Consider the following 24,019-nt stretch of genomic DNA (forward strand, 5'->3'; position numbering starts at 1 on the left):
TTTCAAACCATTGGAGATGAAGGAGAAGGTGATGTACAAAGCGAAGGGGGTACCATTGTAGCTAGTCTGCACTACGTCGCCTCCGACAAGTCCAGCCAGCGTGAAGAAGCCGAGCAGTTAGTCTTGCTAAATGGAACCATCACACAAACAGAGACCACAGAGATTGGGGCCCAGGAGGAGTACATAAGACCACCCCACATAAAGAAAGCAATCTCTCAGCACTCCCAACAAGACCTAGTTGCAGAGGGTGGACAAGTGTCTAATGCAACCACACGTTGCACCCTAGATAGTGCTGATATGGCTGCAAAAGAATAAATTCCTTTATACTACTATGCAGACATTCTTGTTTCATATATCAGGGTTCAAACCAGAGGTGCAACAGCATCTGCTTAATGTCACATTTGATGGGGAATACTTATTTGGGCCGAAAGTAGACTCCCAATTGGAAAAAATAAAGAAAGACAGCTAGACCACTAAGTCTATTGGACCCTTGCATTCTACTACACCAAGACAACAGTTTTTTTGGAGGCATCACGGAAGAGGGACTTCCAAGAACACTGCTCCTGACATTCAAGCTTACCAGACATTGTAGCATCAATACCACCAGCAAACCTGCAAGAGCTATTACAGGGGAGGTTTGAAACACAGAGGAAAAAGTAGAGGAGCACCCACAAGGGGAGTCTCTACCTCTAAACAGAGACTTACCTTCCATTCCCCCCGATCATGTAAAACATGTTGGGGAAGGCTACTACAATTTCACCAGTTGTGGCCAGAAGTAACATCAGACCAGCGGGTGCTAGACATGATTTGTGAGGGTTATTGCTTCAAACTAAAAAGCCACCCACCAAACATTCCACCTCACAAGCAAATCCTCAGCATGTACACAAGGAAGAATTAAAAGCCCTGCTGCAAAAGGGGGCCATAGAGCCTGCACCACACAGTCACCAAGGCAAAGGGATGTACTCCCAAACTTTTTCATACCCAGGAAAGATGGGCCAATGATCCCAATATTGGATTTATGAAGGCTCAACCTGCACATCCTGTCAGAACACTTCTACATGGTGACAGTACATAATGTAATAACGCTACTTCAAAAAGGCAACTTCATGACAGAGTTAGAGCTAAAGGACACATACTTTCACATACCAATTCACCCCTAACATTGGCGGTACTTCTGATTTGTGGCAAGTGGTTATCATTGCCAGTTCAAAATACTAACTTTTGGGGTAACCTGCGGGGACCAAATTTCTAGCAGTGGTAGCAGCACATTTAAGGAGACAGAACATTCATGTCTCCCATACCTCTACAATTGGCTGATCAAGAATTCCAGCAAACAGAGGTGCTTGCAAGATACACAGGCCACTACCAATCTATTTTACAGACTGAGCTTCACAGTAAATGCTTCAAAATCTCTCTTACAACCTCTTCAGAAACAGCCATATTTGGGACCAATACTTAATTTGATCTCTGCCAAAGCTCGCCCCAATTCGCAGACGGTTCTGAATCTCCAGAACCAGCTGGCTCTTTTTGTGCCAGATCATCACCTGCCAGTCAGGGCGCTAATGCACCCTCGAGGCATGATGGCCTCTTTTATAGTGATAGTCCATAATCGCAGGCTACACATCTGCCTGTTACAGAGGTGTCTAGCATTTCAATGGTCACAACCAGGGGGCAACTTGGAGGATCTAGTGTTGGTTTTCACCCAGGGTCCATCAATCTTTAAAGTGGTGGAACGTACACAACACCCTGAATGGCAGATCTTTTCTTGCCCCAATCCCACAAATGACTATTACCGCAGATGTATCACTCCTAGGATGGGGCTCACACATGGAGGCCATCATGGTACAGGGTGAATGGACTGTTCACCAACAAACATTCCACATTTATGTTCTAGAGCTAATACCCATTTAGATAGCTCTCAAAGCTTTCCTCCTCAATATAAGTGCAGAGAATGTTCTTCTCTGCACAGACAATATGACTGCAATGTATTAAATTAAAAAAGCAAGGATGGACACTCAATACAACTGTCTCAATTAGCACAGACCATTTGGCTTTGGGCTATTCAACACCACATTCACCTCCTGGTGGAATAACTTCTGGGAGTAGACAATTCAGTAGGAGACCTACTAAGCAGGAGGCAGCAACAAGTCTACAAGTGGGAACTCCACCCTCAAGTCCTTCCAGCATTGGGGAACACCAGAAATATTTATTTGCCACCAAAGAAAAGGCAAAATGCCAAAACATCACCTATAGGCACCCACATCAGCAGTACATGGGCAATGCTCTATTGGTGAACTGGTCAGGGATATTTGCATATGCTTATCCACTTCTCCACTAATTCCTTATCTGGTCAGGAAACACAGACAAACATCACTCAAGATGAATCTCAAAGCTCCAACCTGGGCCCCGCATCCCCGGTTCACCACACTATTGTCCCTAGTACATCACGAGAATCTTCCCAGCATACCTTCTCACTCATAGGGCAAAATCAGGCACCCAAACCCCAAGCAACTCGACCTAGCAATTTGTCTCCTGAATTTGTAGAGTTTGGATATTTGCAATTGCCTCCATATGCATGGACATGGGCATCCTGAAGTATACAAGGCGCTCAACCAGAAGAGCATGTTATGCCACCAAATAGAAACATTTTGTACACGACTGCATGGCCCAAAACATAGACCCATGCTCACATACAGTACAACAAATAGAGTGCTACTTGCTACACCTCCAAAAGTCACATTTATCATAATCTTCCATAAGACTGCATCTGGCAACAATTGCAGCTTATTTGCAAAATCGCAAACATCAGACACTTTTTCAAATACCAGTCATCAAAGCTTTCATGGAAGGGTTAAAGAGAGTAATCCCATCATGTACACCTCCAGTCTCTTCGTGGAATTTAAATGCTGTGCTCACACACATAATGTCCACACCTTTTGAACCACTGCATTCATGTCCTCAGCAGTTACTTTCTTGGAAGGTAGCTTTTCTTGTAGCTATATCGTCCTTAAGGAGAGTTAGTGACCTTCATGCACTAACTATTGAAGAGCCTTATTTTCAAGTTTTCCAGCATAAGGTTTGTCTACGTACAAACCCACATTTTCTCTCAAAGGTCACCTTGCCATCTCACCTGAATCAAACACTGGATTTGCCAGTCTTCTTCCCAAAACCAGAGATCGTGGCAGAAAGGGGTCATCATACACTTGCAGTTAAAAGAGGACTCATGTATTACATAGAAAAAACTAAGAATTTTAGAAAGACACAACAGCTATTTGTAGCTTTCTCAAACCCTTGCAAAACACTACTGTGTGGATGTTCATGCCAGACAACAATCTCTGGGAGGACATACTGTTTTACGCAGATTATTTCAAACAACTGCACCATCTAATGCCTATAGCCACCATGAGATGAGTATTGCTTTACAGTTCATGCATAGCATGTGTATCTGCAGTCAACACATGCTATGAATGGAGTATGTTACTTACTCTGTAAGCATCTATTTGTAGTGTATAGTGCTGCAGATTCACATGTGCCCTCCCCCAGGTCCTGCAGGTACGAGATGGTGTCAGATGTACAAATATAAAACAGCATATATATATTACCAACATGTTAGACGCATATTCAACAGAAAATACTATCCTGCAAGACTACATCCTCAGTCGCTAACATGGCAGGGGGAAAAAATGAACAATTTCTCTCTCTCTCAAAGTCTTTATTTCGGCATGAATGCCATAAAAGAAACAATTCAAATGCATACAATAAAAACATATTAAAAACTGTACAGCGTGGAACATAAAACCATTCATTAAGAACAATTCATTTATATAGGAGACAATTGTAAATAACAGCATCAAAGTTCTGCATTGGACCCCTCATTAATTAATTGAAAGGGAATTTTGACATTTCTACCTATTTACAATCGATAGCCCAATTTTTTTCTTTGGAAAAAGATACAATGCAAAAATCTACTAACACTAAATATTATGGGTTGGCTTGTGTTGGTAGAAAGAATTCTCAGAGCCTGAGAACATGATCTCACACCTAACACTAGGCATATTGGTTTGATCCATCTTTTCCTGGCCTGGGCATATAATGGGCAGAAAAAGAGGATATGTTGCTCGTTTTCTTTTTGGTGACTTCCACACATGGGGCAAAGTTCGTCTACCACCTGATTTGGGATATTTGCACCACTGGTCCAACGAGCCAATGTGGAGCCTATTTGGAGGTTGCCGTATCTAAATTTTAAAAATAGAGTTTTTGCAAGCGGCGGTTCTATTTCATCCAAAAAGGTCTCGAAAGTTGGTTCATCTTTAAAAGTGAGGAACTTTGTTACTAGTGTCCCACTAGATGAAGCACTTTTGGTCATGTCTATGATGTATGTCCAGAAGGCCCTTTTTGCTATTTTTTTTGAGTTCGGTGGTAATAGGTCCGGGTTTTCCCAATAATGTTTCAGACCTAAATTGTGAAGCCAAGTTTTGACATGTTTGACCCACGATATTACTTGGAAGTTATCGAGCTCCATAACTTCTTTTAGCCCATTTCTGTAGTCTTGTAATTCTGGTACCTGCCATAGCCTTATCCATAGCAGCAGAGGGCGTAAAATAATATGGTGGTCCGTTCTTCGAAAATTTAGGTCCAATTGGAGGGGCACCAAAGGGGTACTTCTAGGAACCCTGACCAAACTCCTCACAAAATTGTTATCTAGGACACTAAAAGTGCCTTTCGACCCGGGGCCCCAGATTTCTGAGCCGTAAAGCACTGCTGGCTGCACCTTGAATTTAAAAAGTTCAACTGCAGGGGATACGGCTTTGCTGGTGCTCAGACTTTGTTCCCTGAGAATGGGTTTTGCATTCTGACAAAATGTCATCTTGCTTTTTTCCAGTTGGGCTTTCCAAGAAAATTTGGAATCCTGTGTCACCCCTAAATATGCAAAGTAAGGAACCGATTCTAATTTTAAACCATTAAGGGTTAAGCAGCCTTTATCTGTTTTAGTCGGATTTAGGGCCATACACTTAGTCTTTTTCCCATTTATCTCCAATCCTTTCTTGCTACAATACTCGCTGAAGGAATTTAGGAGAGCTTGAAGACCTTTTTTTGTCTGGGAAATCAGAATAGTGTCGTCAGCGAATAATAGGGAAGTTACCTTTTCACCGTTGAGCTTGGGGGAATCGTTTTTACATCCCTCTAAATGTGATGGAATATCATTCACGAAAAGGGAGAAGAGGGTAGGGGCCAAGACACACCCCTGGCGCACACCACGCTCAATAGGAATTTTTGGGGTTAGTTCTCCGTTTGGGCCCCAGCGAATTTTCGCAAAATTGTCTCTATGGAGCTCTTTAATTTGCGCTATTAAGGTGGTTGGCATCCCTACTACACTCAATGCTTCCCATAGTAATTTTCGCTGCACTAAGTCGAATGCTGCCCTTAGGTCAACAAACGCAACATGTAGCTGGCCCTTTTTGATCTTAACATATTTCCAATAAAGGCAACAGAAACGGAAAATTTGATCTATTGTACTTACTTTGGGTCTGAATCTCGCTTGATATCTAGTCAAAATTGCCTTTTCGTCCAGCCAGTCATTAACACGAAATAAAATATGTCGTGCATAAATTTTCTGGAGTATGTCCATTAAACTTATTGGCCGGTAATTTGAGGGGTCCATCCTGTCTCCTTTTTTAAAAATTAAAACAATTTCAGCTCCCTTCCAACTCTCTGGAAAATCTAGATTTCGGGATAACTCATTGCACAAGTGATTAATGTAGGGTGCCCATATTTTTAGATCATGTTTATACAAGTCTCCCGGAATCTTATCTAACCCAGGGGCTTTGCCAGGTTTAATTTGGCTTATTGCCAGTTCAGTCTCTCCTAGCGTAAAGTTCAAATAGTCTGTTGGAAGAGCATTACTTAGGACAACCATAGCAGTGGGGAGTTCTTCATATTTTTTATAAAGGCTAGTGAAGTGGTTTACCCAGGTCTGTTCGTCCAAATAGACGTCCTTGGCCACTCTCCCTTTGTGGTTTCCATTCGCTACTAGCCTCCAGAAAGCTACATTATCACGTGATTTTGCTGCGTACAGCAAATCAGCCCATTTCTCTTCTTCCCAAGCTAATTTGGTTGCCTTTTGAATCAATTTAAAATTGTTCCTAGCTGTTTTAATATCTAAAAGTGCCTTGGATTTGATCGCAGTTATAAGTGCCCTTTTCGACTCCCTACAAGCTTTGTTGTACCAGGGCTTGCTATGGGACAAATTATGTGTCTTCTGCTGACTTTTCTTGGGCATTTTGGTGACTAGCAATTTTAAAGCGTCAAAGAATTTTTGGTGTAACATCTTAAAGTGGCTATTGTTTTCCTCGTCTAGGGAGTGATTTAAATATGGGCCAAAAGTACATGCGAAAAGTGAATATATTTCTGCGACAATTTCACCATTGTCCAGTATAAACGGCCATTTTAAAGATCGTCTATTATTGCTAATGTGGGTCTCGCTGTCGTCACCACTAGTTCCCTCTTGAGACCTGAGGGAAACTGTAGCTTCTAACAGCGAGGCCTCCATTTTGAGATCCAGTGGGAAGTGATCGCTTTCTAATCTTTCTATTACCTCCATATCCAGGAGGTATGCCCAAGTTGGTATGGAGGCAATAACAAAATCTATGTTGCTTTTGTAGTTCCCCCTAAAGAAGGTAGGCTTCTTCAGGCTATCCGACGGTAAACGTCCATTACAGGCCCTAAGGCAATTTTCTGTACATATTTTCATCATTTGGAGGGCCATAGTAGAACATTTAACTGGTTTAATGTTGCCTAAAGCAGGGATTTTGTTAGCTTCGTCTTCTTCTAAAAAGATATCACTAAATCCTACGACTGGCTCGTAGTTGCAATTAAAATCACCGGCCACGATAATGAGGTCCTCCCTGATATCCAAATTACTCAAGAGGGTGTCTAAGCAAGAGAGTGTTGGAGATTCTCTTGTTATGGGTGATGGCCTATTGTAGATGTTTATTAGGAAGAGTTTTTTCCCTTCTCGTACAGTAATTTTTAAGACCAGTATATCAGGTGAGTTAGCATCCACCACCTCAATATTCACCCTTAGGTTAACTTTCACCCAGGTTATCAGCCCACCCGAGGGTCTTCCGCACCTAGATGGAATAGCGCTAATCCCATACGATTTGTACCCTAGTCTATGTTTGATTTCGACTGACCAGGTCTCTTGTAACATGCAAAAGTCGAAGGAATCGATAAAACTTGCCCATTCGGGATCCCTTAGATTTTTTGAGACCCCTGCTATGTTCCAAGAGACAAGTTTAAATGGGTATTTTATTTCTAGTGCCTTTTCCAAGGATACTTTTTCCACCTCATTACAATTGGGGAAAACCTCAAGTTGCTCGACTAAAGACCCTTCTGGTCTAATCAAATCCTCATGGGGAGGCAATAGATCATTTGGGTAAATAACACTTCCATTTAATGTATGTCTATCCCCAATTGTTAGTACAGCCATGGGTTGGGATCCTATGGTCGCCATAGGTTCAGTTTCATTAGTGATACCATTAGTGATACCACCAACTCTCAATAAACCAAGTTCTTTTCCCACAACCCCCTCCCCACCCGAGTTGACAATTTCAAGTACATTTCCCCCACTCCCGCAGGACATATGGCATCAATCACAATCATCTAGTCCACTAAATATATCGAATCTATTAGTGGTTTCTAGGGGTGTGAAAGGCATCAGATGGTCCATTCTTCTGTTGTTAAATTTGAGGGGTCTATAAGGAACACAGTTCCAGCCAAGGGGATCGGGTACGGGCACGGGGTTTGGCGGGTAGTAGAAATCCCTAGGATTTTGTCTAATTGGCGGTTGCAATGTATGTTGAATATTACCAGCCCTCTGTATAAATGGTGGATGGCAACTGGGCTGGGTTTGGGGTGCTGTTATGTGCGGGGGTGGTTGATGTTGAAAAGGGAATACCACTGACCTAGGATAAAAATATGTCAGTGGTCTCGGTATTATGCAATTGCTGGTAGTGCCTGGCGGCCAGTTTAGTATGAATTGTACAACATTGGGGTCCCTAAAATTCACAACCACCACGTCGCCCTCAATGTTTTTGGGTCTACCTCCCAGCCATTGAAGACGACGAACATGCACAATTTCGCCATTTACATAATTTGCTATTGGCCTGTAAAGACTTAGCCAGTGCATGATCTTATTTTTTAATTGAGCAAAACCCTCCCGTTTGTTAGGTTGTAACACAGGGACCCCTGTTAGAACTACCACAAAGGGCACTGCCTCTGGTGGTAATTCGGGAATGGGAGCCTGTTTGGGTCTCCCACAGCTGGACTTCGGGCCCCCGCCTCTGCTGTAGTTCTTCCCTGGGGAGTATTAACCGTACCATTTGGCAGCTTGCTTACTAAGGTAACCGGCATGGGATCTGGTTTGTTGTGTGAATTTTTAGGCGAAGGGATTAACTTAACAGTAGTTTTGTTACCTTTAGACATAGAAGTGGAAGGGTTGGCCAACGAAGTAGAATTAGCTGTAGGAGCTAGAGCTACTGGGATAGATTCAGCTTGGGTGACGGTCTTATGCATTGCTATATTGGGAGCTATGATGTTATCAACACCCTTGTTTCCCAGTGCCCGCTCAATTGAACTTAGTCTAAGTTCCACTTCGATCAGCCTCTCTAGAATTGAAGCAGAATAGGTTTTAATTAAGCTTTCTAGAGTATCTAAGGTAGCAGGATCACAATTTGCTTGGGGTGCTTTGTCTATCATGGAAGCTTCCATGTCGCCCTCTATCTCTGTAGGCATATTGGGTCGTAACGGTGGTGTAAAAGTAACCCCTACTGTAGCTGTTAATGGGTTATCAGTGTTATTAACGAATTTCTTCGCCTTTTTCCCAAAGTCAGCATGACTTAACTTGGGTTGTTGTATATTCCCCCCTTTGCGCCTCCTCTTGCAAGGAGGAGGTCCATGAACCCTTGGAACTGGCATAGGTTTCTTTCCCCCATTACGCGTTATTTTAGTTGGTATAAGGGCAGATGGCTTTGTGACATTAGGGGTGCTCATATGGATAATTGGAGGGGTGCCATTTATATTCAGTTCAGGAGAAGCAATTAGGGACGGTGTGATATTAATAGCTTCTAGTGGCTGGCTATCTGATATGTGTACAATAACGTTAGCTAACTGGAGGTTTTCATTAGTGCAGGCAGGAGCTAAAATTAATGGTGATAGTGGACGGTTTTTCATGCTTTCCACAGAGCGACGGCGTTCAGCTCGGCGCTCTGCTAAGGCAGTTTCCAAGGGAATATCTGGGGAAGCCTTAGTAAAGTAGTCATCGAGTGTTTTGTTTAACAACCCTCCCTGCTTATCAGACATGATAAATGTTCTAATCTGGTGGTACAAAACAAAGACTATAAAATCCCAACAAGATTAGACCAATGCTTAAACTATAGAAGTAAAGTACCAGGGGCTATTGTCCAGTCCGGTCACCTCGGTTCTCTGAGGGCCTCAGAGGGCCCGCCCTTTGCCCGGGCTTAGCCCCGTGCTAAGTCCCGCGCGCGTCCCGCGATGCGTTTGGAAAGCGTCAGATATAAGGCAATGAGAGGAGGCGGGGCACGCCCGGGAAGAGGCACCAGCTGAAGGCAATCAGAGGAATGCTGGTCCTCGCAGTCCCGGGCTCCCGCAGTATGTGTCCTCGCAATCAGGCTCTTCCACAGTCAATCCCCTCAGACAAGGCCACAACGAAGGAAATCAGCAAAGAGGCCAGCGAATGGCAGGGCGGCCACAGAACACCAAAAATCCTGCTGCGAGCGGCCCCCGCGGAGCGGGGGCCGCGAGCAGTTATGAAGCAATGAGGTGAGGCGGGGCACGCCCGGGAAGAGGCACCAGCTGAAGGCAATCAGAGGAATGCTGGTCCTCGCAGTCCCGGGCTCCCGCAGTATGTGTCCTCGCAATCAGGCTCTTACACAGTCAATCCCCTCAGACAAGGCCACAACGAAGGAAATCAGCAAAGAGGCCAGCGAATGGCAGGGCGGCCACAGAACACCAAAAATCCTGCTGCGAGCGGCGCCCGCGGAGCGGGGGCCGCGAGCAGTTATGAAGCAATGGGGGGAGGCGGGGCACGCCCGGGAAGAGGCACCAGCTGAAGGCAATCAGAGGAATGCTGGTCCTCGCAGTCCCGGGCTCCCGCAGTATGTGTCCTCGCAATCAGGCTCTTCCACAGTCAATCCCCTCAGACAAGGCCACAACGAAGGAAATCAGCAAAGAGGCCAGCGAATGGCAGGGCGGCCACAGAACACCAAAAATCCTGCTGCGAGCGGCACCCGCGGAGCGGGGTCCGCGAGCAGTTATGAAGCAATGAGGGGAGGCGGGGCACGCCCGGGAAGAGGCACCAGCTGAAGGCAATCATAGGAATGCTGGTCCTCGCAGTCCCGGGCTCCCGCAGTATGTGTCCTCGCAATCAGGCTCTTCCACAGTCAATCCCCTCAGACAAGGCCACAACGGAGGAAATCAGCAAAGAGGCCAGCGAATGGCAGGGCGGCCACAGAACACCAAAAATCCTGCTGCGAACAATTTAACAAAGGAGCCTTTGGACATGTACATTCCCTCGAGGAGGTGGAGACTCTACATCACACCAGAAGTAAAAAGACTTCCTTGAGAAAAACAACGTGTAAAGTCCGATCGCAACACTAGATGGCAGGAGTGAGCACAGCATGTAAATCTGCAGCCCTACACGCTGCAAATGTATGCTTACAGGTATGTAACATACTCCTTTCCATCTATATGTATAGAGCAAAGCAGTGATTCACTATTTATTGCTACATTATGTTGTTAAGTTATGTTGAAATTGCCTTTTTTGGTCTAATAAACTTGATATGATTATAATTAGGGCTCCCTGTTTTATGATATTTATTTTTTTGACATTTCCGTTGGCATTTATCCATATTTATTTTTTGCTAATTTTATCTGTATTTATCCATATTTATTTTGGTCTTTGTGAAAAAAATAAGCTGAAATTAGTATATTTCCGCATTTATTTAACCGATAAATATGCACTCATGCTTGAATGCCTGCCAGGTTTCAGTGCTAAGAACACCCTCTGAAGTTAAATCAATGCACTTATATGAAAACATGCAAATTACAGTATCGGCCTTGTGTATATTTACTGCTGTTGAAGCCTCTTTACTTAAACCCCTTTCTTTTTAACGCCCTTTCCCATTAACCCACACAACTTTTGGCTTGGCAGTCATGGGAGACAGAAATTAGAATTACTCAAAAAAGAACCCAATTCCCGTTTTTATCCACATAAATAAAGACACACAAATAAATGTTTCTGTCTGTATTTATCTGTTAAAATAAAAAAACTGAAAACAGGGAGCCCTAATTATAATGAAATTAAACCAGACCTATTACATTTGCAATGTTGTTTATGAGCTCTAGCTACCTCCCACATACCAAGAAGTGACTGGCAAACCTCAGAAGTCATACAAACCTCTCTAGTTTAATATTGGCAAATCATATTAAAGATGTCTATTATAAAGACAGTACATGGGTGTATTTATTTATTTTATTTATTTATTGAATTTTATATAGCCTTGGCTAGACCCATAGGTATCAGAGCCCTTTACATGAGGATCAGTGAATTACAGGTTACAAGTTACATTTGTTACAAAGCATAATTAAATATAGGATAAAAAAGCAGTGTTAAGGTAAATTTGTCAGAGAAGGGAGAGGAAGGAGACAAAACAGGGAGATGGGGAGAAACTGTGTACTTGGTGGCTGGGTAGGTGACGGCCTGGGGAGAGGAAGGAGACAAAAGAGGGAGAAAGTGTGCCCAATGTCCGGCTGGGTAGGTGTCGGTCAAGGGGATGAACCAGGGCCGATCTTTTCTATTCCTCTATAGATGTCTAGAAGCTTCACCGGGCATCGGCCATAATGCTCAGACTCCGCTGTCAGAGGGGGGGAGGGTGGAAGTAGACAAAACAAGGAGATGGGGAGAGGCTGAGCCGGATGTCCGGTTGGGAGTTGGAGAGATGAGAAACCGCTGTCCGAACAAAAGCAATCCAGATGGGCATGGGGATATTGTTTCAGTGATTATCAAGGCGCCATCAGCAGGAGGCTCGAGAGCCGGGAGAGGCACACGCCAGAGAACTCGAGAAGACAGCGGGCCGAACAGGGGCAGGGGGCGGGCACCATCTAAGAGTCAGGCATTTTCCTGGCTCGATCGTACAGTAGACATCACGTCCTTGAAATGCTCCCTGGATGGAAAGCCTATGTAAAGGGGGATAAGAAGCGGTGCCTCATTGAACACCACTTATCCCTTTTGTAAAATTTTGCTGGACAGATAGCCTCCTTTGAGGTGAGATTTACTAGGAACCTGGTAAGATACATTTTAAAATGCACTGCTGTACGTTGCCAATGGTTTCATTTGAAGAATTTGGAGCAAAAATAACGCTCTAGGAGAAAAGTATTTTTAACACATTCACATGCCATAACCATTGTACTAGAGAGACATACCCTAGATATTTAGGATTATAAAATTCCTACTGAAGGTGAGATTGACTCTTACATGCTAACTCAATATGTTCTTCTCATTGAATATGGCAACAATGATGTTGAAGACTGATGCTGAAAATAACTAACTCAAAATCCCTGAACTGCCACATAAGATTGACAATAAGCTCAGCATCATGAATGTCACACAATTCCCCAAAAGAAATACCTTCAATTGATCTGCCCCATGAGAATAGACTTTTCTCAATTTTATAGCCGGAGGTTACATTATTAAAGGCAATAGGAGGCAGCAAAGGAGGCCATGTGCAATAACTAAAATAAGAGGATTAGAAAGTTTGTTAATCACCTAAGTCATGAGGGACTTAAAAGCAACCTTTTCCAGAATAAGTTTAGTTTAGTGATGATCAGGCAGAGACCAATTCTATGGGCTACTCCAAAGCTTATAGAACTAGTTACTGCTGAAGTAACCAAATGCTGGCCTCTGTTGTGTGTAGGCAAAATCCGAGAAAGACCAAAGTCGGACTTAAGAACCATGTGAGATGAAGGGTTGACTTCCGTTTTCTCAGACTGACATTTAGCAGTTTCAAAATAAAATGTGCAGAGAGCTGGTTTTGGCTCATTGAACACTTAGCTGAAATACTCTTTGCAGTGATAACATAGTTTATGTGTTCTAAGCAAAGTTCAAATAGCCTTTTCCAAATCCTAATGCATTTCCTAATTACTAATGTTGCTTTTATGATGATTTTAAATGAGGATTAGTGAAAATTATAATGTCAATGAACCAGATATTTGTCTCAATGTTGGTTTAGAAAGAATAATTAGCATCTAATTATGGGCAAGATCTGTAAGAAAATGTAAAGTTTAGAAAGAAAATTGATTTAAATGAAGTACAAAAACATTAATGTCCGCATGATCAGATACATTTATGCATCCTTCAAGGGAAATATGCGATGTGACTTGATGTACCTCCTTGTGTTCTTCCTCTGCATTAAGCACAATAACAAATAAATATCAGAATTAAATGGTTTGTAGAAATATTATGTCAGTGTTGGTAAATGGAGACATAATTTGTTTTATACAAGAAATAACACATTTGTCACCTTACTCTACCCTTCAGGTGATAGAACTATGCAGACCAACTGATTCCCGTCTTGAACATGTAGACTTTGAATGTTTGTTCAAATGTCTAAGTGTTTGCCACCTCGTCGGAGTATTTGCATCCCTCCTGTTGGAAAGGAGGGTTATATTTGTTGCTGATAATCTCAGGTAAGTAATTGGTCTTTTTAGTTACCTAATTGTGTTCTAACCATTATATCATAAATTAGTTTTAAAGTGTATCATCTGTTTTCATTTAGTAGCATGGTCAGATGTTTAACAACAAACTCTCAATTTGATTTACAATGCATAATAACTAGTTTCGCTAGAACATAGCAACTCAAGGGCAGTAGCAGTCAAAGTAACATTAAACTATTCCATACAGACTTGGAGTTTCACATTTTAAATGATGGGCAACCTTATTCTTTTGAGGATTCTCTATAACACTTTAGCACATTGTATTCAATTTAACTTCAGAAGGAAGTATGTAATGTTATTATCCCATCATCTCAGGATTAATGACAGAATGGCAGGGTAAGGTTTTGTATTCATACAATGATGGCAACAATCCCATTTCTTAGTGAGGGAATATTAGGATATGTTTTCTCTGTAAGATGCTTTCGTCTTACTATGTCCTTTCAGTGCATGTTTTCAGTCCTGTTGTGCCTTTTATTTTTTTTAGTTTAATTAAGAGGCAAGAAACAAATCTGTGTTCATAAGTATGAAAGGAAAATATGGTACACCTTTTCGGGAAAAGATTTCTCTTTTACTGATAATGTGTACCCTTATTTCAATATCATACTATGATAATAGAGGACTAGTATCAGTCATATCTCAGTGCCTAAACAATCTGTGCCAGTTTTTAGATAGTGTACACAAGATGGCTTTCTAAAGTTTAATACCCTTACCAAGTTTTCCTACCCAACAAATACTTTTAATTGTGTCGATCTCAACATTTGTAAATTGTGGCCTAACACTGCTTAAAGTATCCTAATCTAGTCAATCTCATATTGAGCTCACATTGAGAGCTATCTCTGACAATCCAAAACCTTGCAGCTAAAGAACAAATATCAGATTTTTCAACCTGCTTGTCTTATTGTTAGGATCATGCTCACAACTCACCAAACCCAGACGTGGGTCTAGATCCAACTAAATTCCACTTCCATCTCATATGATGACAAAGAGCACGAAACGAAATCTAGTCCATAGCAATCTCAAATAACATATATCAACTGTATTGACTTTCAGCACAGTGTACAACTTTTAGAACACTGGTATGACATCCAACGTCATACTAGCTCCAGTGTATATTTTACTTGAAATTTTGCATCATACTGTACTAGCCAGAGACTGAAGATGATTGGGAGACTATGCATTTCATGAATGAACTTTGTCCAGTCTCTTAAATGTAGGTGTATGTTTTTCCCCTTAGCAAGGTTTACACACAACATTTATATGTCTCCACATTTTAAGGGTATGGCTTACACGATTGGTAGGTGGCTGATGACATGACATTTTAGACAAGTGTAGGTGCTTAAATGTAGTTCCAATCAACTGATATCCCTGTGGCCACTTGGCATATATAAAATGGTAATAAGTGGTATGTATTTAAAAATACTTTCTGATGTATTTTTAATGTGAGGAAAACACACAGAACACTGGCTTTAGTGGGTTCCATTAAAGTAAGAATAATGAGTTTGATTTGCTAAGTTTTTTCCTGAACAACAAAGTGTAAATCAGGAAATCAGCAAATTTTGTTCATGCACTTGTCGCAAAGATATGACCAAGTGGTAGAAATGTAAATCCACACATTTACATTCATGTGTCCTTTAGGGATCTGGTGGCATGAGTCTGTTGACATCATCAGGCCCAAGACAATCATGGGAGCAAACACATGGAAGTACATCAATTGTGCTCTCCTTCTGCTCGCCAGTTCCTCGCAAATATGTGCCTATAATTTTGTAGAGTGAGTCCAAAAAGGGTTCTCACTGGACAAACATGAAAACCTTTTGAGTGCACTTAGAAACCTTTGGGAGAACACAAGGAGCTATGCATAGAGAACTACTTGCTGATTGTGAGTGTAGGTGAAGATTGTATATTATATCACAAGGGAAGCAGAAGCTGGATTCCCTGAGGTTAACTTGTTTAAAACTTTTTTTTTTTTTTAAAAAGAACAAGATGAATGCTTGATTAGAAAATGTGGCCCATTACATGACTTATCTCCATCAAAAGTATGGTTCCTTTAACCCCCTTTGCCCCCAGAATGGTGCCAGATTTGTTTTTGATATAACTAAATGCCTGTTCTCTAATTCCAAATATGCTGCTGTAACTGGGAAGAGACCAATTTGAACACATTTCTCCCTATTGCCGCCACACATTTTACAAGCATTTTAAAGCATAGCAAATGTATTGCTACCGGTGACCAGCCATACCATCCCAAACTTTGACCACATTGATTGTGGTCATAAAAGTAAACTCTGGTGTTGGTAAGTCCACATAAAGGATTAGATAGTTCAGACAGAGGGCATGTCCCTTTAGAGAGAGAGTGCAGCCCCACACCTCTTTGTCTGGAATGTGATAGCCTCTGAAAGTTTTGGTGAACAATATGTGTCATTGTCACCATGCTCCATCACAGCACAGTAGGTGCAAACATGTCAATTGTGTAAGCACATTCATTTTCCATCTCAAATATGTTTGTATCTACTTCAGTTCACATAGCAGGATACCACACATTGATTTACTTGTGATTAACAGTAAACAACTAGTAATGTTACAATAATAACTCAATGTCAATGTCATGGGAAGAAGGCTGTCTTTTGAAACATTAACTATCTGGAGACTATATAACAAACTCCAAAAATTGATAACATAGCATACTATTGTCAGTAAGTACAATGATCAGTAGAATCAGTAGCTACCACTTCTCCAAGATTTGATCTTTCAAAGATTCCCATGCTCGATGATGACACCATGAATGGAGGGCAGCCCATCAATGAAGACAACATTGTAGATGGTGAAAGCAGCAAAAAAGCCCTTGCAACAAGTGAGTACAACCACTGACTCAACTAGGACATAGTTGACGACATCATGAGTAAAATTCTCTACTTAATTCCTGCTTCCAGGACATACTTCACCAAATAAGGTCTCACACTCCAGGTCTCCTTGATGTGGAAGATCAGATGATGAGGGAACGTTTGGAACTGCTCACAGCTTTATGGAGCTCAAAGTCAAATATCAGGAGAAGGTTGATGAACAGTACTATGAGGATAGTTACATACTGCAACAGACACAATACTATACTTAGCAACATGAAGAACACTTCCCACATTATACCAACGCTCCTTCCTAGGAAGGCATGGTTAAGGTTCCTTTAGCCTTGTTCCAAGACCACAAAGAAATGCTGCAATGGTTACTATAAAGATTCCCGGGTCCCACTAAGGCAGTGAAGTCTAGCCGTCCACCTCCACCTTCAAGAACACCTTCTCCTATTCCGCCTATTCCGCCACCTGTGACACCTAGACTTCCACCATTGCAGCATCTCCTAAAGATGATCCATCCTCATTGGGGGAAGAAGGAGAGATAGCAGACTATTTAATCCCCACTCCTTCTCCATCTCCACCACAACTGGTGGACTGTCTGCTAGATGACATTGGAGGTTTCCATAACCTAATGTAAAGGGCTGCAAAACGATTCCAACTACCATTGACAGTTAAGCAATCTGAGTGTTTTTTGTATGATTTTAAAGAGCCTGTCAAATGATCTGTCTGAGCAGTCCATATAGTAGATTACATTTATGAGAAAGGCACACAAATAATGAAAAATCAAACTACGGTCTCCGCTGACTTACCATGAATTGACAAAAAAATATAAGGCACCAGGGGATTCACCTGCGTGTTTAATAGGCCATCCAAATTTGCTGATATTTCAGGAGACTCAGCGCCAGTCCAATAATCCCTAGCTCCTATTTAAGCTCCACTAGATAGAGAAGGCAGATGCCTTGATAATATTGGCAACACATTCTCCACAATGTCGGCGATTACAGTCCATGCTGTCAATTCCTTTGTCATATTTGGTACGTACGACCGGAAAATGTGGTCAGACATCAGTGCATTTATAGATCTTATATCTGAGGAAAAGAGAGGAAAATTGAAGAAAATATTGCAGGAGGGAGAAAGAACATCTTCTGAAATAATAGACTATGCTATGGGTATAGCATCAACTGGATTTAGCAAGAGCTGCAGTTCTAAGTTGGCAGGGATGGTAAAAGATGACCTCATTTAGGCCTGAGGCACAGCGCAAGATTCTGGATATGTCTTATGATGAAGAAGCATTATTTGGCAAACATGTTGATAACACATTACAGGCCATTATGGCAGATATGGACACTGCAAGAACTTTGGGCATCTTGCAATTCAGGAGAGTTGCCTTTCGAGGAGCATGAGGAAGGGATTTTTCTTCATATAGAGGAGCATACCAGAAGTTCCAGCAATTTCAACCCTTCCAACAGCAATATCTACCATCCTACCAGCAACAGTCCTATTGACCAGCAGCAGCTTATACTGCATAGGTGCCAAGCAGAAAGCAAACCTCTCAGGGAAGAGACACTGGAAGAAACAGTAACCCTATACAAGTGCTGTTTAAGTCCAAAGAAAAGCACAACACTGTGGGTACCATTATGTCCAGCTTCTCCCATCGATGGTGGTAAATAACATCCAACTGATGGGTATTAGACCTTATCACCTATGGTCATACTTTAGAATTCATAAAAAGGCTGCCAAACACTCCACCAAGGGGAGTGCACCCACTTCAACTACACTTACTCCAAAAGGAAGCCCTCATCATGTTAAACAAAGGAGCAATAGAAAAAGTTCCCCACTCCCAGAAAGGAATGAGTTTCTACTCCCATTTTTTCCTGATAAAGAAGACATCAGGGTGATGGTGACCTATCTTGGGTTTCTGAAAATTAAACAATCCTTTTGAATGGTAACCCTTCCAGACATCCTGCATCTCCTCAACCACGGAGATTACATGACAATGTTGTATGTACGGGATGCTTATTTTTGAGTCTGGTGACTTAGTTGACTAATGTGTCCACTGTAGGGTCACAGGTTCAAAGCCCGGCGGAGCCACTCAACCATTCATCCTCTGAGGTTGATAAAATGAGTACCGCTGGGTAACAATAAACACCTGTTATTCAACGTCGAGATACCCGTTGTAGTTAACATTCGCTTTACAAATTAACGTTATGTTACATCCCTATACATGCAAAAAGGAAGGATGGTGGATTCAACCTAGATCTGTGACTGGGGGTGAGTGTCTGAAAAGTGTCATCGCTCCGTCCATCATCTCCTTGTGTTTACATCCCCATACATCTCAAACATCACAAGTTTTTATGATTCACTGTAGCCTGCACTCACTATCAATTCAAAGCCCTACCTTTTGGGCTCAAATCAGCTCCCTTCATCTTTAAAAAATGTCTTGTTCCTGTGGCTGCTTTTCTAAGAAAAAAGGGTTATCAGGTATACCCAAACCTCGATGATTGGCTGATACAAGCACCAATAAGCCGTCAAGCACTGAGGGCCACTAAGGCTAACCTAGCATTATTCAAGAGTTTAAGTTTAACTGTCAAACTAGAAATCTTTGATTCTTCCATCATTAAGACTAATGTTTCTGAGAGCGGTTTTGGCTATAACCCAAGACAAAGCTTTTTTATCCCAGGACAGGCAACAAACAACTAGCGCACAAACATTCAAGAAGAAAGTCCATTTCAGTACATCTGTTGAAACCACTCCTAGAGATGATGTCCTCTGTCATATATCTAGTCCCTTTCTCCTGACTGAAAATGAGACCTTTACAGGCGGCACAATACAAGCAATGGATTCAGATGGAAAGATCATTCAACGATCTGGTAAAGATCACTCCAGGCATGCTAAAAGCTCTAACCTGGTGGACTAAAGCCGACAATCTTTCTGGCGGCTCAATATTCCTTCCAAAAAAATTCCGATTATGTGATAACAACGGATGCTTCCTGAGAGGTATGGGGTAGCCATTTGCAAGACCTTCAAATAAGTAGAAAGCATTCTCTGGAACAAAAGATCATGCTCATCTATCAGGTAGAACTCAAAGCAGTTTATTTAAGTCTTCAAGCTGTCCTGCAAAGGATAGCAGGGTCATCAGTGAGTTTGCACAGACAATACCACCAGCATGCACTACGTGAACAAACATGGGGGCACAAGAACACTAGCTCTTTTTAAAGAAGCACCCGGGATCTGGAACTGGGTGATGACACACACAATAACACTGCGGGCAGAACATGTTCCTGGTACGAGCAACCGCTCAGCGCACACATTAAGCAGAACAAAGAACAGCTGCCACGAATTGGAGCTTGATCAATTAGCTCTGAACAAGATCTTCTCCCTATGGGGCAAGCCAGCATTAGGTCTCTTTGCAACAAAAGAGAACCGGATTGACAGTTTTATGAAAGTTGGAATCCACATCGAGGTTCATGGGGGAATGCCTTTTACATCAGATGGTCAGAGATCTTTGCATATGCTTTTTCAATGCTACCTCTTATATCCAGGCTTCTCAATGAGATGAAGGCAGAACAGTGTTGTGTAATCTTGATAGCCTCAAGGTGGCCTGAACAGCATTGGTTCACATAGCTGATCCTGTTATCAGAAACCAACCACATTCAGTTGAAACAATTCAGGATTTTTTTTACGATGAACCAAGATCAGGTATTTCATCCAGACCTGACTACTCTCCACTTATCTTTATGGCTCCTGAATACTATGAGTTCTCAAATCTAAATATCTCTCAAGACTGCAGAGACTTTCTTGCAGAACATAGATTAGAGACACCACTAATAAAACGTATAGATTAAAATGGAAGCGTTTCTGTCTATGGTGCCAGAAATGGAATATTCACCCTATTCAAGTACCACCAAACAAATGCTACCTTATCTCTTGCCACTGACAAAATCGTGATTTGTCCATGCATCACACCTTGTACTATCAAGATATAGATGCCCTTCAAATTCACTATTTGTATGGTCTAACTGGATCATTAAACAGTTTCTTAAAAATCTATTCAGGCTTTTTTCTCCAATAAGGGCTCCTCCTCCAAGTGGCAGCTTAATGCAATGCTCACACAGTTAATGAAGAGTCCATTTGAACCAATGCACAAAATGTATGTCATGGAAAGTAGCATTGCTGTTAGCACTGACACAGCCAGAAGGGTTAGTGAAATGCAAGCCTTTACAATTAATGAGCCTTTCTTGCATTTTACAGACGATTCTGTGGTACTCAGAACGTATCCAAAGTTTATCCCCAAAGTCCCTTTGGGCTTTCATCTGAATAAACCTGTTATACTAAGGGCTTTATTTTTTAAAGATAGACCAACAGTTGGTAATACATAAGAATCATTGTAGAGGTGCCCCAGTCACAAAGGCAACCTAAGAACACTTTGGGTGGGCTCTTAATCAGCAAGGCTGAGCCAAAATTATGAATCAACAAAAAACAAATGCCTATACTGATATTGTTTAACAAAGATTTTGCCACCAGAGCAAAGAATGTTTATCCAAGCTGGGAAGTGCTTATAAGTAGCCTTTTATTAAATTGTCTTGATCCAAAAAACACAGGGGTATATTTGTATTAGTCATATACATTTGAGAACAAAAGCAACACTTTTACATACACTAAATACAATACGGACAAAAAAGGGGGTGAATAGATTCTTTAAAAACAATTCAACAAACATACCAAAGTCAGTCGTATCACAATCATACCTTACCATTCATACATGGAAAACATACAAAAACAAATACATACACGATTAAGTAAACAGATAAACAATCATGTAATGTATTAGGTCTGCTGCAATCTATACAATTTATATACACAATAATATTTACAAGTATAATTCCAAATTACTCAAAGAAATCAAGTATCAGCTTGAGATGTAAACAGCAATTTTTTATACGCCAGTAATGTGACACTGTATTCACACTAAAGGACAGAAACCTATCGAAGGAAAGCAGACACTGAGCATGGAACGGCCTACGCGTTTCAAATCCCAGGGTTTTTAGCCGGGATTTTCGTCAGGGCCAGGTCATTCTAAAAAAAGAAGAAGAGAAAAAAGAGAATTCTATCGTGTGGATCTATAAAACTATTATAGTAGAATATCAAGAGCGCTCTTCAGCATAACCACCCAAGGAGCTTTCTGCTTACCACTATGGAAAATATCCAGGGAAGGAGTAAAACCTGTGTGATGAAAAGAACAACATGTAGAGGACTATATGAGTGAGTTGAAAAACACGCAACGAAAATGAGGTTTGCCATGTGTCAAAACAAAGTTTACCTTAGCGGTATCTTGTGTTGTTGCAAGTTCAAGTAGGGGGCCTGTAACAGAGCAACGTTCGTTTTAGTGTGGCATGATCGAAGACAGGGCTCATGAACCAAACCAAAAAAGGGGGTTGTAGAGTGCTTACCAGCCAGTTATGGTCAAATGCGTCCTTGAACGAGGACAATGCGGGTACAGATTTGAATCAATTTCTTCCAAAAAAGCGGCCTCTATTTGAAAGGGAAAAACGAAGGGCTCGTTTATTCCATGTACCAGATTACTGTGGGCATATTTGACAAACAACCTAGTCCTGTTCGGGCTTACCGGCATGAAGCTCCGTTGTTCTCAATCAATCGGCGTCCCCTGTAGCACTGCTCTCTCGCGCATGCGTGGAGAGTAGAGAAACTTTGCAAGGCTACTCAATATATGTAACGCAAATGCGCATGCGTGGGACAAAGACAGGCCGAGAGGGCATTTCCTCGCGCATGCGTGGAGAGTAGGGAAACATTGCAGGTCTAATCAATATATAGCGCTAATGCGCGGAACAAAGGCAGGCCGGGGGGGCATTTCCTGGTGTAGTATAGATTGCGCATGTATAGCGTCCCATAGATTCATTGTGTGGTGTTATAACTCCTAAGTTATAGCTTATATATCTCTGAAATCTCATTAAGTCCTTTGACTGCTGTGTCAAACTTTACAATTAAGTGGGCTTCCCTTTTGGATAATTTCAGCTCCATGTCTCCTCCTCGTGCATCTTTTTCAACACGTGAGATCACAGTCCATTTAAGGTCACTGAGCAGATGTTTACAACGTTTCCAATGGTTAACTAACGGGGCAGTGTCGATCCCATTTTTTATTCTGGATTTATGTTGTGTGATTCGTGTCCGAATTTCCTGATTAGTTTTTCCGATGTAAAGTAACCCACATGGACAGGTAATGCCATATATGACATATTTAGTTCTACAGTTGCTGAAACTGTCATGTTTCCATGATATCCCACGATGTTGGAAGAGGGATCCCTCGACGGTCAGTTCGCAGCACAGGCAAGTGCCACATTTGTGGTGGCCTGTGATCGGTGGTAATCCCATCATCTGTCTTAGCGATGGCTGTTTGTCTTTTTTGGTTCCTGCTCTAATCACATGATTGGCCACGCTACTCTCCTTTTTAAATGCAAATAAAGGAGGGGCTTCCATACTACTGTCCAAGTATTTTACAAGGTGCCAATTTTGCAGGATGATTCTTTTAAGATTATTGGCGTTTGGACAATAAGTAGTTACACAAACTTGCCTGTTGGAAGCAGATTTGTTTTTCCTTTCGAGGAGACTTTCCCTCGGGGTCCATCTGGCCCTTTTCATGGAGTTGCGGACAAGTTTTTTAGGGTATCCCCTGTCACACAATTTGGATACAAGGTTTTCAGCATGATGTTTATAGTCCTCCTGTAATGAGCAGTTTCTGCGAATTCGCAGAAATTGCCCATAGGGCAGATTTTCCTTTAGGCTTCGCGGATGATTACTTGAAAATAGTAATGCTTTATTCCTGTCGGTGGGTTTAGTGAAGAGGGACGTGGCTAACGTACCTCCTAACGGAAACACTTCGACATCCAGAAAAGAAATTTTTTTGTCTGAGTATGATATACTGAACTGTATGTCCGTTGTTCTATTGTTGAGCCAGTTGAAAAACGATGTTAAACTTTCTTCTCCCCCAGTCCAAATCATAAAGACATCGTCTATAAAACGCCACCATGTGGTGATGTGTTCTTTAAACGGATTGTTGTTGTGGATGTACTTTTCTTCATAGAGTGACATAAAAAGTACTGCCAACTCCGGCGCAAAGGGACACCCCATCGCCACCCCCTTTATTTGGAGGTAGAAATCATTACCGAAGCTGAAGTAGTTCTTTTTTAAGGCAAAGGATGCCAATTCAACAAGGAATTTTGTGGGTACCTGGACAGGTCTAGGTCGCAGGTCCAGGAAGTATTCCAAAACTGCCACAGCCTCATCCTGAGGTATTTGTGTATAGAGCTGGGTCACATCTAGTGTTACAAGTAAATCCTTTTCTTTCTCAAATTTGATGCCATCCAACTTGG

General features: G+C 41.8%; 1 protein-coding gene across 1 annotated transcript in view; it reads left to right on the plus strand.

The window, feature by feature from the left end:
* DENND2C (DENN domain containing 2C) overlaps positions 1-24,019 on the plus strand; it is a 354,222-nt gene that overhangs the window by 285,981 nt on the left and 44,222 nt on the right. The window contains exon 13 of the mRNA XM_078644389.1: positions 13,616-13,764. Coding sequence (XP_078500515.1) covers positions 13,616-13,764 — 149 coding nt within the window. The remainder of the gene's footprint in view (positions 1-13,615; positions 13,765-24,019) is intronic.

Source organism: Lissotriton helveticus, chromosome 5_1, assembly GCF_964261635.1.
Source record: "Lissotriton helveticus chromosome 5_1, aLisHel1.1, whole genome shotgun sequence".
NCBI lineage: Eukaryota > Metazoa > Chordata > Amphibia > Caudata > Salamandridae > Lissotriton > Lissotriton helveticus.